Raw genomic sequence first — 18604 nt, forward strand, 5'->3', positions numbered from 1 at the left:
TGATTGATTACACATCAGCATCTGAAAAAGTTTTAATCTGCAGAATGCACCCTGCCCCCTCTTGAAATATTTTGCTTACTATCAAGTAACCCATATTCCTCCAACTGGTTTATTAAAAAACTATTGATGGAATCCATTAACAAGGTGGTGGGTAAGGTGATGGGGAAAATGGTGATGTGAAAACAGCAGGAAAGGCCAAAGTAGCTGGTGATGAATGAGAAGAATGAAGTTTGCATTTCTTCCTTGTTCTGATGGATAGACAATGGAATAATAAAATAGGGAAAAGTTGTGCTGGCAATCCTCAGATCCAGATTATAGACCATCCAAAAGGTTCTGTATTGAAAAAGAAAAGAACATTAAATTAATAATCTGTTGCTCAGTAATCATGACATCCATTACTGACTATTTAGGATACTCTTTCCCGGTGTTTGAGTGTTCCATGCTAGGATATTCAAACTTATGTAGTGAAAGGGTTAGTAAAATCACGTACGTGTAGCCACAGAATTTTAGTTCTGGGAAACTAGTTTTTCTTGGTATGAATGCAAGTGTCTCACTGTCCTGTTTCCTGTCCACCGATTTACTGGTCACAGTGCATTCTGTACTGCATTACTGGTCAACTTCTACAGGGAGAACTTCTATTTCTATGACTACGTTTTGAAATATGTAAATTATTCTTGCCTGGCTAAGAAAACTGTATTGAATGGTTTTTGAGGAGTTGAATCTGCATCTGGAGTGGAACTCAGCACTGAAAACTAGCACTGAGGTTTGAAAGGCTGGATTATTTAAGGGTGAGAGAGAGAAGTACTGCAAAGTCTTAATGATCAGAAATGATAAAGATCTCTTCCTTAGACCCTACTTGGAAATATCCTCTGCAAAGTTAACAACTATGGACAGGGTTTGCTACAGTTTATGGTTGGGTAGCTGAAGCTTTATCCTGACTGACTTTGTACAGCAGTATCTCAGTTGCAGCTGGAGCATGTAATTTGGAAACTTCTGAAATATGGTATTATTTCTGTCAAAGGTGATCTGACTGCAATTGCTAATGTCTAAGTAAATACATATGATTACTCTGCAATGACATGGAATTAACTGAAAACTCCTGTGCTTGCAGACATTGATGAGATAGAGAACGATTTTTCTCCCTTGCTGTATATCTACTTGCTCCTACACAAATGTCTTATACTGGGGTTCCCCAGTAGTTAAGAAATAGCAGCATCATTATATTCTCACAAAGGAGATTTTTTATGTTTGTGGTGTTTTACTTCTGCATCAAATGAAACACAGGTGAATCAGAGCATGGGCCTGTGTGTCACTGCAGGCATAGAGTGCTGGATTTCTTCACCTTTAAATAGCGCCCTAGCTGAGTCCAACTGCTCTCGTCTCACTTGTTGACCAGGTCCTGCTTCAGTGATCTCCTTTTTTTGCAACCCGAGTGCCCCATGGAGGTGAAGGACACAGCCTGAGCTGGCTCCATCAGTCAGCAGAACAAATGGGCTTGCTCTGCTGAACATCGGGCCATCTCGGATTCCACCTCTTTTATAGAGATGAGTGATGAAGAGGGACTCGTTCCGCTTTGCCGCTGTATTAATACACATCAGGGGCCAGCTCCCGGCACTAAATCACGCTGCTGCATACATCTGTTATCGGACTCCTCACCAGTGTGATGAACAAGACTGCAGATAGAGGCTTCCTCGTGTCATTCTTTATAGGATTTTCCTAAAAGAATAAATAGCTCAAATCTCTGCCAACACTCTCCCCTGTCATTGTGATGAATTTAGCTTCTTTCTTAAACATGCAGCTACAAATCTTCCCCTGTCGCCTCACACCCCGCCTCCCCACCATCCACAGAAAGTTTTAAGTTGAATTTGGTTGAAATCAGAAGATGCTAATAAAAGGAACATGAGATCTGAATGCTGTCTTCCTTCTAGCTACAGGAATGAGAGAAGGCAGCTAGAGATAGGTTTATTGGGAAGCCAAGCAAACTAAGTTTATGCCATGTCTTCTCACGTGCTTTCATGAGTGTGTGTATTTATGGATTTTGGTAAAAACATCTTTTCTCAGAGACAAACATCAAAACTCATGCATTCCTGTGGCAGAAGTGGCTAGGTCTCTGGTGTATTGTTATAGCATTAAACTTCTGATATGAGTCCTGCCCTTTGAGGCTAACTGGCCTAAGTAACCGAGACATAAATGAGACATAACTGAGACAACTGTTAAAGAATAGCATTTTGAAAAAAAGGCCTGACTGTTGAGAGCAGCAAAAAGTGGACAGAAAATTCTGAATTCATTTGCACTTCAGGAAGTGACTTGTTATCAAAATTAAGTTGGGCAAATTTATGTAAATGTTGAGCGGGGCTGGAAATGAAAATTAGTGCTTTCCACACTACAGTATTGAGCACTGTGTGAGCCCTAAGTCATGAGGTAAGAACAGGTAACCAAATAAGAGCAAAAGTTTGGCTGGTGTAGTTTGGCAGTAGAATATGGAAATACGGAGGAAGTAAGAGCTTACATCCAACTCAGTGCCTAGAGAGGAATAAAGTCTGTACTGATAAAGGTCTTTCAAACTTCCAGTGATCTGAGACTTAGGGGCTTCAAAAGCTAGGGATGCTGTCCTTGTGTTAAGTTACTTTCCATTGCAGTGCAATAGATTTGGAATAATGTCCTCAGTGGCACAGTAGAGCTTGTATGAGAAATACTATATAAAATGTTATTCTCATGGTAGTTATTATGTAGTTTGAAGGGGATCTGATGAAGATTCTAATGTCTGTCTTCTGTTTGTCAGAATATTGTACATGAGTGTTCTTAATGTTTATATAGTCCAGACCCCTATATGTGTGGCAGTGCACATGCTAACTGACATACTATTCAGTATTACAGTGAGTTGGGTAAAAATCTGTATAAATAGATTTTTGTCTGCCTTGGCATGTATTCACACTTAGAAATTATTATTTTTTACAAGCTAAAATGTGCCAGTTACCAGCCTCTGAAGCTGCTTACCAGAGAATAGTCTGATGAGTAGGAGCAATTTGGTGAATTTTCCCTCTCCTATTTCTTGCTAATGTATTCACTCTTTGCCATGGTGTGATGGTACCCAGCAGCAAGAAGCCTGTTTCAGTCCTTGGGTTTTTTTTTCTTTTTCATGAGCAAAGAGTGGGGAGGCTGCTAGCAAGGGGCCCAGAGTGTGGAATTGGTAGTGATGATTACTTTAAGGACTTTGACTTACCTTTTTTTGTGTGTTTCATATGACCTTCAGACAGAGGAAGTTGGTGGGCTAGAGGTAAAATATGCACTGTACCGTTATCAGCAATGTTGTTGTGGTTGTATGGCAATGACTCACTGTTTTGGATGTACAGAAGCAGGATTGGTTTTAGGTTTCAGATCTACTGAGTGTGGAACCTCAAGCATTGAACCAGCTGTTTATTTAAGCTTCAAAGCAATCAGTCCTCTAGTTGAGGCTTGTTACGACTTCTTTATCCTTCATCCACTACAGAGTGGCAGATGCAACTTGTTCATATGGTTTTATTACAGCTATTATCTGTTGTGAGACTACAATGAAAAAGAGATGTGTTTTGTACTGAAGCAGTTCCTTGTTCAAAAAAATTCTGGTTGTCCCAAAGACTGCCGTGGCAACTATTCTTCTTTATCCTACCCTGTTTTGTGAGCACTGAGTCATTCAGGATACTGACAATGGGAGTAAACTCTCATATCACTAGGTTTATGATCGCCCTTCTGGCAATTTGAGTGGCTGCTGGGTTGAGCTGTGGATCTGCAAATCTCTCTTGCTAATCACAGCTTGTCCCATTTTGAAGCAGTGGTTGTATTGAGCAAATAAGAATGGATTCCAACTTAGATTGGCAATTAGCTTCTTGTTCTAATATGCTGATATTGGATATTTGTAGAGGTTCATGGTACTGCCTTTACTGGGTAAGGAGGATAGGTATATTTTAGTTTTAACTGAGATTTGCAACCTAAAATTTTCCAAGCCTTCAGAGACCTTTGAAACTTTACAGAGTTAATTGAATCTTTGTGAAGAGATCAAAGTATCTTCAGATGAGTGATTATGAATTGATTCCGTTTAAATATGGGACAGCTAAAGCTCTTAATTTTCCACAGGAACTTTGGCTAATGGAACTAGTTAGTGGGCTGGGAACTTGGAGTTCTGAATGTGGGAATCATTAGGGGCAAAGGTGTTAATACTGTTGAGAACCTGTATTTGAAAGGAATTTGCCAGGAGGACTTCTAGGAACTCAATGAATAAAACCTTCATAAAATAAATGATATAAATGAGGTGTTTGCCATGAAGTCACTTGTTCTAACCTTTTTTTTTATTGCCTTTTCCTACTCTCTTCCTCTGTTCCCCCCGTTCCTGCACTTTTATATTCCAGCAACTTTATCTGTCCACGTGGATGCAGCAGAGGCAGAGCTACCAGCAACACCATCCCTGAGATCCCAGAACTCTGAGTGGGCGGGGAAAACACCAGCAGCTGAGAAAGCTACCACGGTTGCCTCCAGTAACTTTTTTAAAATGCCACCAGAGAAGAGTCCTGGATACAGCTAAAGGAAGCATTGCTCCTATAAAAGCTTACTGGATTTTGAAGTGTTTGACCTTGGTGTTTGGCAGTAGTGGTATCTTCAGTGTTGGTGCGTGATGTGTGCCATCACCCAGACTGACCTGCGTGCCCCACATACTTAAGTCATGTTTGTGAATATATGTTTAAAAAAGTAATCAGTGTTGGAACTGCAGTGGCTTTTAAAAATGTTCTTGCTATTGCTGTATTTAGTATGCATTTGTCTCTTCCTCTGATGCCAGCTCATATGTGCTGAGTCATGTACAGATTCTTTTGGGTTTTCTGATCTCTGTTCACCCCCTGGACGTGTTACTTGTTTGTGCATTTGGTGGTTTTGGGGACTTTTGCAAAGTCCCACTAATGCTCAGGGAGGCAAAAGTCTCCCCCTGCTTTCTTCCAGGCCAGGAGGATTTCTTGGCTGGGAAATAAGAAGAGAATGCAAACAAGTTGAAACGTGGAACCTGAATTCTGTATTAGCAGAATGTTTTTCAGGCCATGTGCTAATGGACTTGAATGATGTTGCTTCTAGCAAAGCAAATACGATGTTTGTCCATTCAGAAATTGCCATTGGCTCACTGGCAGCATGGTCAATTAGAGTTTTTCCCTCTCCCTTGTTCTGAATGTCTTTAGTCTTGCTTATGTATCGTATGTTCTTTCCTAAATCTCCTGCTGGGTAAGGATTTGGACATAAATGTGCAAGCTGGTGTCCTGAAAAGGAACCTAGGCCCTTCAATATCCATGGAGTATGGTAGAGGATATACAAGCCCTCCACTTCTCAGTGTGTAAATTAAAAAATGACTGTTAGCATTTCTAAAGAATGCTTGCCCTTGAAGTTAATGTGCCATTGAACAAAAAAAGCCATTTAAAGTATCACCTGAGTTTGGAGTGTTCTGGATATTGACCGCTTCTGTCTCAGGTTTTCCCTCCCAGCAAAAAGTATTGTCTGCTCAATCTACTGGAGGTGACTCCACCTGCTGATGGTTCTAATTCACACTGCAGCATACACAGGAAAGATCCTCTTCTCTTCTCTTAATAGGACTTCTACTTGATCCCCTCTTGCCTTCTGTGTTGCAGAATATATGGATACTGATTTTTTTGCCTCTCTTTCCTTGAATTCTTGATCACAGTCTACTGAGTTTTCTTGAATTACCCTGTCTGGAGCTTATTTTGGTCTATGTTTTTAGAATACATACCTGCATAGCACCTATCAAGAAACAGGTGGCCTCATGGCTTCTGAAGTCCATTAGAATCGGGATATATTGATATGCATAGAAGTCTTTTTGCTTTCCTCACTGGGTGGAGTTTTCAGACAGGGCTGTTTAAGCTTGTAAAATTCATCTTGACTGTGGAGGTGCAGTTAGCACTCTTAAGTAAATTAAAAAAAGCATGTTTTTAGTGGTTTTGCAGCGTTCTGCTTTCCCTAGTAAATCAAGTATCTGAGGGACAGATTTGATTGTGAGGATACAAAGTGGTGATTTATATTAAACTCTGTATTAAAATGTTAAATGGTCATAACATACACAAAACAGAAATTGAATGACTTACTAAATCATGATTGACAAATACAGTTATTCTACAGACACACTGTCCGTGTCTGATCCCCTAATACCTTCTTATTCTTGGGGAGACATCCAAATTGGATTTACATTTTGCAGCTCAAGCAGACTGTCAGGTCTGTCATTATAAATCCCTGTCAAAACCTCCCTTTTCCCTGACTTTTTTTCCTTCCCCCTCCCTTTTCATTCTCCCCCCGCCCTCTTTTTCCTTCCTTCCCCCCCAGGTACATTTTAGAACAAATTGGAACAGGGAAAGCCTTTTTCCCTTGCTGAAGTACAACTGAGGTCAGTTTGGATTATGAGACAAGCTGTAAGGGTTTTGTGTAGAGAGGTAGTGTTCCTCTGTCAAAGTAGTCATTGCATGGTCCTATTCTGTTCTTTTGAGCAATAATGCATAGGAGGTAGCACAAGAAGTCCCAGCACTGTGATCTAGAATGTATGAAGGGAGGACAAACCTTAAGAGTAGTGGCTTGACTATCTAGTTCTCATGAACGCTGTAAAGGGGAAAGATAGTCACGTTTTCCTGACTATCTGATCCTGAACCTGCTGATCAATTTTTGGACTGGAAGCCTTGTAGCCTGACTTGCAGGATGTTTCAGTGACAGGTGGTGGTTCCCTAAAAGAGCATTTGTGCAATTGAGTGTTTTTAATCTCATTATGTTGGCATAATATTGTCATTTGTGTTCTCCTTTTTAATAGAATTTCTGACACATCTTGCTGAACTCCCAGCATTGTTCAGAGTACTTCTGTTTCTTCTACAGTGGCAGGACAGTTTCAAAATTTTTGAGAGGTGTCTGAGATGTAGGGAAACAACAGCTTTCATCTTGCTCATTGCGGAGAGGAGATGGAGGGGTGCCAGACTTCACATGATTATTCTCTGAGGGGAGGGAAAGATAATTTATCAGATTTTCATATCAAAGTCTGTAGCACTGTTCATCTGGTTAAGCCCCTACTTCAGGCTGGAAGCTCCTAGGAGGTCTTCCTTGCCTTGAAAGGTTAAATGTCTCTGTGGCAGTATTGCACAGTCAGTGGCAGGCCTTGGTAAGCCACGCTTCCTGCCGTGGCAATTTTCTGAAAGTGCCATTAGACTCAAGGTGTTGCAGCTGCCCTGTCTTTGTTATTGCTGGGTTAGAATCCATTTGCAGGTCAGTCATGCTGTCAACCAGATTTGATTCTCCTGAGTGGTAGACAAGCTTAAATTAATCATTTATCTTGTTACTCCAGGGTATTTATCAAAATTTATCTTCAGACTTGAGCAGTTTGAAACAGATTTGAATATGTGCAGGATTCTTAGATGAATGAAGTAGGTGCATTGTTTTGTCTCTTCCTCCAAGGCAGATTCGTTAGCCCTCACACTGTACTCACTGCTCAGTGAAGGACACGGTACTTCAGGTATGGATTGATTGAGTAGAAAGGAATAATAATGTGCCTTGATTTGGTAGCTGTGCTTCTACTAAGGCGGTACAATAAGTTATTATTGCTGCAGAGATTATACAGTGCTATCATATTCCACTCTTGTCCACCAGGACTACCCAATCTTTTTCCAGGCTCATCATTGCTCCAGTTGTCTTCTCTCCTTGTCCTTAAGGGAGACTTCAACTTCCCACACATCAGCTGGGAATATCATACTGCTGAGGCAAGCAAGTCTGGGCAGTTCGAGAATTTTTTGTCACAAGTACTCAGCGAGTCAGCTGGGAAGGTTGAATTCCTAGGCTTGTTCTTTGTGACTAGAGGAGGGAATGCAATGGTAAGTGGCTCTTGGCCATAGGGCTTGCCAAATGGCCAAGTTAAAAATTTGTGATGTAACGAGAAGACAGTCAGCAGAGTTGCTACCCTGGATTTCAAGAGAGTTAGCTATTCAGTGAGCTATTTAGCCATATTCCCTGGGAATCGGCTTTTGAGGGTGTTGAGGTCTATGAGCGCTGGTTGGTTTTTAAGAAGCATCATTTAAAAACAGTAGAGCAGGGAGTCCCTCAGTGTTGAAAGTCAAACAAAACAAGTTTGGTTGAACAGGGAACTCCTCTTGGAACTCAGGAGGAAAAAGACATTGTATGACCTCTGGAAGCAAGGTCAGGCTTTGCAGGAATATTTACAGAGCTGGCCAGTGTTGTCGAACAATAAGAAAGGCTTTTTGAAGTACATGAATAACAAGAGGAAGTCTAAGGAATCCATTGGGCCAATACTTGTTGAAGATGGTCACTTGACAAATCAATATGAAGAGAAAGTGGAGGTATTCAATGTTTTTTGTGTTTTTTTTTCCCTCGATCTCTATTTAATAATATTGATAGATGTTGGGCTGCTCAGTCCTCTCTCGAGAGACTTGGAGGACTCTGGCTGTGGGAACAGTGACTCTGTGTACACTGAAATTTTAAGATATCAGCTGTATCAGTTGAGTGTAAATCCATGAGGCTGTATGGGATTCGTCCCAGAGTACTGAAGGAGCTAATGGATGTTACAGCAGGACCCGCTCTCAGTCATCTACTGAAGGTCCTGGGAGTCTGGGAAGGTCCTTGCTGACTGGAAGCTGGACAATGTTATTCCAATTTGCAAGAAAGGCATGAGGGAAGACTCAAGAAACTACGGACCTGTTAGTCTAACCTCAGTACCTGGAAAAATTATGAAGAAAATCATAGAGGGTGTCTGGTGACTGGTCAGCAGCGGTGTTCATCAGGGTTCAGTTCTAGGGGCAGTTCTGTTCAATATTTTTATCGATGATTGGATGCAGGAGCTGAATGCACCATTAGCAAGTTTGCTGATGATAGTAAACTGCAAGGTGCTGTTGACCCTCTCAAGGGTCAAGAGGCCTTGCAGAGAGATCTAGATAGATTGGAGCACTGGGCTATGATTAATGGGATGAAATTTAACAAGAATAAGTGCTGGAATCTGCATCTGTGATGGAGTAATGGATGGATACAAGAAAAAATTGGGAGAGGAGTGTGGAGAGCAGCCCTGCAGAAAGGGATCTGGGGGTGCAGGCTCAATAGGAGTCAGCAGTGTGGCAGGAAGCCAGAAGGGCAACTTACACCCTGGGGAGCACCAAACGCTATATAACCAACTGGTCAGAAGATCCTGCTGTATTCAATGTTGGTGCAGCCTCAGCTTCAGTATTGTGGACAGTTCTAGGCCTTGTAGTTTAAGGAATGTGAAGATGCATGAATGCGTGTCCAGAGGAGGGCAACGAAACTGGTGAAAAGTCTGGGAGGCAAGTGCTGTGGGGAGTGCTGAGGACTTTGGGGTTGTGTAATGTCAAGAAAAGTAGTCTGAGAAGTGACCTCATTGCTCTCTACAGCTTCCTGAAGAGCGAAAGTGGAGATGGAGATGCTGGTCTCTTCTCCCTGGTATCCAGTGAGAAGGACACATAGGAGTGGTTCAAAGCTGTGCCAAGAGAGGTTCAGACTTGACATTAGGAAACACTTTTGTGCAGAGAGGGTGGTCAAACACTGAAGCAGGTTTCCTACGGAGGACACAAGTCTGTCCACATTTAAGAGACATTTGTACAATATCCTTAACTGTGTACTTTATAATATACTCTTGGTCAGCCCTGTAATGGTCAGGAAGATGGACTAGATGGTTGCTGTAGGTCCCTCCCAAATGAACTACTCTATTAATAAATATCATTATCTGTCTTTTATATGAAGATCATATCTGTCTTTTCATTCCTTCAACATGCCATGGTCCCTCTGGGTGGTACTCCCACCCTCCAGCATATAATTGTCTGCCCTTCCGAACATGCTGTTATTCCTGGTCTTGTTGAGAGTATGTTCTGTCTTTTTCCACCAATCACTAATGATCACTGAATAGTATTGATCTCAGTATTGTCTTCTGAGGCTTGTTTTTTATAACTGGCTCTCACCCAGTTTTGAAACCATTGATCATAATTCTTGTAGCCTGACAGTTCAGCCAGGCTCTTGCTGACCTTCCTTACTGGATGGCATCCAGTCGGTAGATTTTTCTTGGCTATAAGGATGCTATGAGGGACTGCATTGTGGCTCACTGAAGTCAATGCAAACAGCATCAGCTGCCCTGGATACATCCCCAGAGCCTGTCATTTCATCATGGAAGGCAGTCAGGTTTGTAGGCCTGATTTTTTCCTATAATCTGTCTGCCTATACCTAGTTATCTTCTTGTCCTTTGGGTATCTGGAAATTACTTTCAGAATGTGCTCCATAAGGCTACAGGGGACCAAGGTAGAGGGGACCAGGCTGTCATTCCTCAGATCCTTTCTCCTGTCTTTTTAGAAAGTTGACATCTGTACCCCTTCCTGTCACTCATGCAGTTGCTGCGATTTTTTTAGTAGTTGACAGAGACCAGTCTTACAGTGATGTACTTTTGCAAACATTGCTGTACTTATGTACAGGGATGGACAGACATTCTGTGAAAAGAGAAATGGAGAGCTGGGAGGAGCATATTTACTAGTTGTCCTTAGCACACTTCCAGGAGCTCTAATGAGGCTTGGTTTGATAGTTATTGGAGAAGTGCAAATTAAAAGAATGACATTTCTGACCTGATGGATTTATGATTTTAAGGTAAGATACAGTAAAGAGTGGAGAAGGCAACAAAACATTAGGTGGAGAGAAACTCTTAAGAGGCTGGGACTAGTGCTACTGAATGATAGATTAGCTTCATGATTGTGGTGTGCAGAGGTGTGTCTTGCCAGCGGTACTGGATAATGACATTGAGTCAGTTAGAGCCATCCTTCCAGCTGTAGGAGCTCCTGCTCTTAGTGTGTACATGTTGCAGAGACCTGCTCAGTGGGCAGAGGGTGACATTAGGAAGAACTTTTTCACTGAGAGGGTTATTAAGCATTGGAACAGGCTGCCCAGCGAGGTGGTGAGACACTCAAAAGATGCATAGATGAGGTGCTGAGGGATGTGTTTTAGTATAGTCATGGGCTTGGCCATGTGAGGTTGGTGGTTGCACTCTATGATCTTAAAGGTCTTTTTCATAGAATCGTAACAGCTGGAAATTGGGAGGAAGGGCAGCAAGAGGGGTGATGGAGTGCCTTTTTTGTTGTAACCCCTTCTGCACTGAAGAAAGACGATGCTACAAAAAAACATTGTGTGTCTGGATATCGAAAAAGAATTATGTACAGTGGATAAGAACTTTGACTAGAGTACCAGTTTTGTATCCAGAGAACATTTCAGTGCAGCAAAAAAAAGTGAAGGATGCCATTAGTCATTTGTTGAGAAAATGTGTTCTAATAGTCTGCTAGGACACTATCAAAAGAGGACAAATTCCTGTTCTCATTGTGGTACTGCATTACTGTGTCTTTATCCTCTGCATTGTATTCCATTTTGTGTTTTGTGCTTGAGACATTCTGCTTTTGTACTAACAAAGATGGGGAAAATACAGAAAGCCTCTTAAGGCATAAAGCAAGAGGGGTCACTTGCTATACAGAAGGCAAGACAAGATTATCTTAGGCCGTTAGCTTTTACCCATTACAAAGACTGAACTTGGCAGAGATCATAATGTCTTAATTATACCAGAGGATATCATTCTTAGAAATAAACTGTGCCATAGTCAAGTGCAGGGAGACTAAACTGTCAGCAGGCATGGCTGGCCCTGCTTCAGGTGACATAGACACTTACATTGTGGAGCCAGAGGGAACCTTCAGTATCCTTCTCAACTTCAGTGGGGGTGCATGCCTTCCCAGTTGCAAACCTGGCTGTTAGTGTGACTCCAATGAGACATGTAAAGATGGGTTAACTGGCACACCAGGAAAATAGAAACCTTGTACTAGCTCAAAGAAATGGTAAGAGTAGAAAGTGGGCTGGCACAGCCTGTTTTATCAGAGCAACATATGAAATATATATACCTGTAGATGATAATCACAGAAGGTATTGCTGAGCCCCGTATGTATGACCTAGAATAGTCATTGTCTTAAAACAGAGCTGACAGTATTATGAGAATGGCCAAGGTTTTGCTAAGCCACCCTCTTTTCTTTGTAAACTGAAGGAAATGAGATGAACATCACAAAAAAGGCTGCACTGGGTTAGATTAAAGGGCTTGGTAGTCTGTCTCTCACAGTGATTGGGTTTAGATGCCCAGGGGGTACTGTAAGGATGAAGTGGTTATATAGTGATACTTTCCTTTCGTGTTCTCTTAACCCAGTATCCTGTCTCAAAAACTTTCTTCAAGGCTAGAGAAAACTTTTTTGTTCTTTCTGGCAATAGTATTTATCCTGCAACTGGATTTAACCATATTTTGAGAGGGACGTGTAGTCTGACTTTAGCTCATCTTTCTTGGTAAAAAGTTTTCTTATTAATTACCCTCTTGATATGGAAATTGCATCTTCTCTTAAAATATTCTTTTCCTAATACCAACATCCTGACATTGTTTCTTGCTATGCTTTTTTCAGCTATGTTGAAAAGTCCTATTCTTCCTTTTCAACTAGTCTGCTTTGTCATGCACAACTACTCAGTCAATGAGTGCTATGTAATCCACTAACCCATATAAGTCATTTTTCATAAGCTTCACACTGCAAACCTTGTCATTTAACCTTTAATTATGCTCCTGCATGAATATCCACTGTATTCCATATCCATCTGAATTCAGTTCTAGCGTCTACACTCCATTCTTTACAGAAGCAGAAACACTTGCTGCCCTATTGCTCTTCAGCCTTCATATAGATCCAAATGCTGTGCTAGCCCTTGCTGCCCAAGCATTGCTATAGCAGCACTGTTAAAGTGAGATTCAGGCCGTTGATCTACAGTTCTTACTAATGCTTTTCAATGCACAAGATACTAGAAAGTAGGAATAATTCTTTTGGTTTTTAATTCCAAAATGCATTGCATTTTTTTTAGCAATGTTACAGTGCAATTTTGGACTGACACTTTTTATAACTGGGAATACTTTGGAGCTCAGTCTTTTTAGTTTTATCAGGAGAGGATCTCGGGCGTCTTGCCTGTGTGGTAGAAAGTCCTTTATGGAAATGGAAATACTAGGTAATAAAGTATCTTGTGCAGATGGGCATAAAAATTAACTTGAAGCTAAAGCCAAATGAATTCAAGTTAGGAATAGGATGTGAGCTTTTAACTGTGAGGACAAAGGACGTTGGAACAAAGTATTGTGGTAAGCAGTAGCTTCTGTGTATCTTCAGGCTTCAATTTGCAGAGCAGCTTTGTAGAAGGAATGTTACAGCCAAATCTAAGCCATTGAAATAAATACAGAGGCATCTAAAATACATTGAATGGTCAGTTTTATAGTGAAGGTCAGTCTACACAAAATCATAGTTGCTTCTGCTTTAGAACCCCAGAGAGGACAGAAAACTTTTTTTCTACAGTGTAGAAATCTCTTCAGAAACGGTTGATGTTTTGGCACAAATAGGGAAAAGTCGTAATGTTTATGGTGTTTCATGATGTTATCAAAAGATTGTCATGAAATTTGTGCAGGAAAGTGAGGTGAAAAAAATATATCTGTGCCAACTGAAATGAAGCATTATTCCTGCATGCTGGTTTATTTGTGAGCAGTGTAACAACAAATGAGTGTGCAACCTTCACAACCTCCACCATCACTCAGCATCCTTGGTGAGGATTCCCCCATTCTTGCTGTACTGGAAGCTGTCCTGGGGCAGCGTTCCTTGTGTACATGCTCAGCTTCAGCAGCTCTGTCTCAGTTCATTGGCTCAGCTGTGTGAACTGCCTCCACATTGCACTGAAATTAGAAACAAATGAGGGACAGTATTGATGGGCTTATTACCTTGATAGGCTACTTGCCAAAAAGATATACCTTTGTTAATAACTATAGTAGTTACTTATGCTTTTCTCTCTCATGGCATATAAGATGCCTCCTTGTAGAAGTACCCTTTTGGTAGTGTATACCCTTCACTGTAAGGAGCAGATGGTAGGTTTCCTCAAGTGGAAGAGCTCTTCAGAACTCACCTGAGATAATGTGACTGGAGAAAGCAATTTTCTGGTAATGTGTACTCTAACATTAGGAAGCAATGATTTCTTGAGCTTTTTCAGCTTTAAAGTACACTACGCTGCACCTTTGTTTCAAAATACCGTTAATGGAATAGTGCCACATTTGAATTGTTGCTTCAAATCTCAAGTCCTTCACACGGTGTTAATGTCCTGTGCTAGCATTTGTTGCCCACATTGGTGCATGCTAGACCCCGTTGCTGGAAGCTCTTCTGTGAGCGCCAGGAACGGAGGCTGGCCTGGCCTAAGCACACACCCTGGACACTGCTGAAGCCATTGAATTTCCTCTCAAGTTTGGCAATACCAGGCAGTTAGCCAAAACTACCATCAGTTGCATGGTAGCTTCCTCCTTCTGTCCCAGAGGGCTTACCTAGAGGTAGTTCACAAACAAGTCTACTCAAAATCTTTGAAGAGCCACGTTATGCATGTTCCAAGTGTTTTATGAGGTTGTAAGATTTAACTGTTGATAGGGATTGGACTCTGGGTTCTTAGGACTGTGTTTTGGGGCTAACATGTAAATAAGGAAAATTCTTGCTTGTATTCCTTTATCTTAAACATGATGTGTATTCTCTGAATGAGGCTCTTGCACAATCTTTGTTCTGGTTACAGAAACTGGAAATAAAATCAATATACAAGAGAAGTGTTTTATCTGATATAAAGCAAGCTGAGTTGAGTGTGGGAGAAGAGAAGTTTCACTGACATCTAACTAGATTTACAGTATTGGAATGTCCATTAATCTACACGTTCCTTGACCATTTCCTTTAAGTTTAAACTGTAACCTGAAGGTCTATAGGGAGTTGCTATGCTTTTCTTCCTTTGAATTGCACACTTGAGTGAAGGATTTGAGATAATGTATCATGTCCATTCTTCAGTTTTCACAATGATTTTGTTTCTCAGTTTGTCATGATGTGAGCTGTGGAATTTGAAACAATTCCAGAGTTTCTTAAACAGCCTTTCACTTCCAAGCCACTGCTTCATATCTGCCCAGTCCCAGAAGAGGTTTCATGTAAATGAGCAGGTCAGTTTCCCTTGATAGTTTAATGGATATCTATTCAGTTTGCCAACACTAGCATCCTTTTAAGGTAAATTGGCATCATTCTTTTTTTTTCCCATGAGAGCAGTGGCTTCAAAGATCAAATGAGCAGTGCACTTTTTTGCATGTATTTGTGTCGCAATATGGACAGCTATACACACTTATGGAAGGAACAAAACAGGACTCCCTCTACATTAACTGTTCCAAGGAATAAATGGGGAAAAATTACATCCCAATTTGATTGAATGCTTGTGAACAAAAAGATCAAGATCCTTTGGAAATGGCTTCAAGTTCTCAACACTAGATGGGGGTGATGGTGGTGGTGGGAGGAGTGGTGATGTCCAATTTTTAAAAGCAATGATTTTCCTCTCTCATTTGCAAGCTGCACCTGTGAGAATTGGGAAGTGTTGCTGATGAAACATGCTGATTTTTATTGAGAGCAAAGAGAAAAGAGCTCTTAACAATAGCTTCTCTTATGGGAAGTGCCCACATTTGTTGAACATGGTCAACTATGGATAGCAGTAAAAAATGTCAGATGTCGAAAAAACATTTTGAGTTGGTTCAGTCTCCCACCTACTTCCTTTTTTTTTTTTTCTGAGTAATGAAACACAATTGAAGGTATTTCTATTTAAAAACAAACAAACCAACCTATTTCTATTAAAAAAAACATGAATGGTTCTTGTTCACACATCCTTAACTTTACACCCAAGGGTTCAGTTTGAATAGTTGGTGGTAACAGGGCTGACTCTGGTGGTTTTAATCTATTTTGATGCTTTTTCAGACCGTGCTCGTTTCATACTTTTCCATCTTAGAGAATCAACTGAAACTACAAGTGAATCTAAGTAGACTTGCTACATACTAATGGAGGATTTCTCATATCTAAACAAAGGGTATTTCAAGTGTGGGAGTAAAAGATTTGTTGTCTACTGCAGTAAAGCATTTTTCCAGTAACAGCAGATACTTGTTAATATTTTTTTTTAAATGCAGCACAGTATAGAGTTTTAAAATACTAAATGATGTTAACTTCATTTATTTGTAGTGGGGAAGCAACAGGGAGTTATCTACAGATGAGAACAAGAGCAGATCTTAGGAGCCGCTGCCATGAGGCAGATGGAACATATGGGATTTGCAAAACACACTTTTAAAATTGCATCAAGTTGGAGAAATCTGACTTTGGTAACTGTTGCAACTTCTTCCTCACAGACTGCCTACAGGGGCAGTAATGGCAAAGCAGTGGTTCTGCTAAACTAATGTCAGCTCTGACGCTGACCTTTTCTGGTGATTTGGTCACCAGCTTCCTGAGAGGTTCACTAACATTGCCTTAGGACTCCTCTTCATCCTGCCTCACCACATGATTTGCTAGTGCTTGGACTCACCCAGCCCTGCACCATGGCAAAATATGCATTCCCATTTTGAGAAAGCCAGAGCTGAAGACGTTGTTAATACTGAGCGTTGTATGGTGAGTAAAAGAAATCCTGTGTTTTCTTTCCTGTCTGACCAGTGTTGCCATGAAAGGAGCCAGTATAAACAAGAGCAGCAAGGGGAGCTTTCCTGAGTGGGAATGAGGAGTATGGGGTCTGTTTCCCAGGAGAGGGAAGTGAGTCTGTGAGGTGCAGCCCATTGCCCTGCCCTCAAGCGGTTGGGGCTGCCACAGGGCTACCCCAGGGCAGGTGGCATTTCCCATCCTGGCCACACTAGGAGGCTGCAAGACACAGGCTTCCTGTGTTTAAATAAATATGTAAACATTTAAACAACGACCTTCTATAGCCCTACTCCCAATAAAAAAGACAAAAAACTGGGAGATTTGTGCTCCCGTGACAAACAAAGTGTCAGTTCAAGCAGCCAGTGTTGCTGTAGTTGGTGCCCTTCTGCACAGTACAAGGCAGTCAAGCAGTTGCATGATTTGTTGTTGGGTTTGATGTTTGTGTGTCCTGTTCCATTCCTCTCTGCCCCTTCACACTAGGTTCCTACCTTAGTGTAGGAAGATTGAGACTGAATATGCAGCTGCTTGGATTTGGTTGTTTTTTTCCCTTCATTTAGGCTGACTTCAAGCTTTATTTACTACACAGCATCCAGACTCCACTCCGAAGTGGGAACAAGTAATTTTCTTGTTAGCGTCTTCAGGGTCCCTCCTGCTATGGCAGCTTTTAATGAATTTGTGTGCTGAGAATTTGGATGTTAGTGTCATCTTTATTTTATATAGAGTTTGAATCAGAATGACTGAAGCAAAAAGTAAGAGCTATCTCTGAATCTGAGGGGCCCAAGATGAGATACCAGGACACTGGCAATTTGGAGTGCTTTTGTTGCCTTTTGTAGGTTTAAATCACATTTCCTATGAAGTTCCACAGCAGCTAGGCGTGCCCAGCGCTTCTGCAGATCCAGACACAATTGTTGATGAGGTGAGGAGCACTGTCTTAATTGCTGATGCCTCCCTCTGGCTTCTCAAGATATCAGGGATGGCAGCAGGCAAGTGTCTCTCTAGGGCTGGTGGTCAGTTGCTTTTATCACGAGAACTCTGCCTTGAAAATTTCCTACTTTGTCTTTTCTGTCTTCAGCAGCAAATGAGTCAGACCCAGTCTCCTTCAGTTCTTGACTCTCAGCACTCCAGAGGTTTGTGTCCTGTGCTCTGGATGAAGCTGGAATCTCATAGAAAATAAACTGTGTGATGATTTGAATTGGCGTTATTGTAATGTGCATGCGCAGAGGCACAAATTGGAATGGCAGTTCGCTTTACACTGAGACTTCCTTAGAGGGTATTTAACTTCCCCAAATATGCTTTGTCTCTGGGAATATCTGTGACCCCTGGACTTCAAAGGAATTGAAAGTTGAAGAGCAGCCTGAGTCAGAGGATCTGCTGTGAATAGCTTGTCTACTGCAACTCAAGAAAAAGCAATAGGTAGGTGAAAAGTTGCTCTTGCACTGCTATTTCAAGTGCTGTCCTCTGCTTCTCTTCCCTAAACTCCAAAGTCATGACTGTCCAGGGCAGAAACGTGACTGTTATTTAGCAAATGATAGAGTGCCTGTTAAAGCCTCATTCAGCAGAATTTAAAATATCAGAAATCTTTGTATATTTTATGAAGAATGCTCTCGGGTCAAAGACCCTCTCTGGAACCAGAATCAATCACCTGACTGAACTGTATCAGAAAGAAAGGAAAAGTAGGACTAAAAAAATGGTACTACTGTTTTTATTATCCTATGTCTTGTTTTGTTCTCCCCGTTGACTCTCAGGCCTAGGACTTCTAGACAAATTAGTGCATCTTTTTAAAAAAAACCCACAACCAACTAGACTTGTGTTGTTTGGCAGGCTGTTTGCAGCTGAATACCCAATTTCTGATGTAAACAACTGGCATCAACCCAAAAGATGCAAAGCAGAATGCTTGCATTTCTATGAATACCTTCTTGAGATTGGGTAGGTAATTGCAGGTGTGGTATCTTTATCCTTGCAATAAGGTGTTGTGAATAACATCATTCTTTGCTCCACATTGCACTTTTACACCTGTGCTAAATGAGCATTTTCTGAGCAAAGTG

At 41.2% G+C, this 18604-nt stretch overlaps 1 protein-coding gene across 8 annotated transcripts in view; it reads left to right on the plus strand.

Moving 5' to 3' along the window:
* GPATCH2L (G-patch domain containing 2 like) overlaps positions 1–15336 on the plus strand; it is a 41757-nt gene extending 26421 nt beyond the window's left edge. For 5 of the 8 annotated variants that reach the window (XM_061997672.1, XM_061997669.1, XM_061997673.1 and 2 more), the window contains one exon: positions 4386–15336. In XM_061997672.1, coding sequence (XP_061853656.1) covers positions 4386–4558 — 173 coding nt within the window. In that variant the 3' untranslated portion in view covers positions 4559–15336. The remainder of the gene's footprint in view (positions 1–4385) is intronic. The other 3 variants (XM_061997674.1, XM_061997675.1, XM_061997676.1) reach the window with 2 other exon arrangements.
* Positions 15337–18604: the final 3268 nt, after the last annotated feature.

The sequence above is a fragment of the Colius striatus genome, chromosome 6, assembly GCF_028858725.1.
Source record: "Colius striatus isolate bColStr4 chromosome 6, bColStr4.1.hap1, whole genome shotgun sequence".
In the NCBI taxonomy this organism is placed as follows: domain Eukaryota; kingdom Metazoa; phylum Chordata; class Aves; order Coliiformes; family Coliidae; genus Colius; species Colius striatus.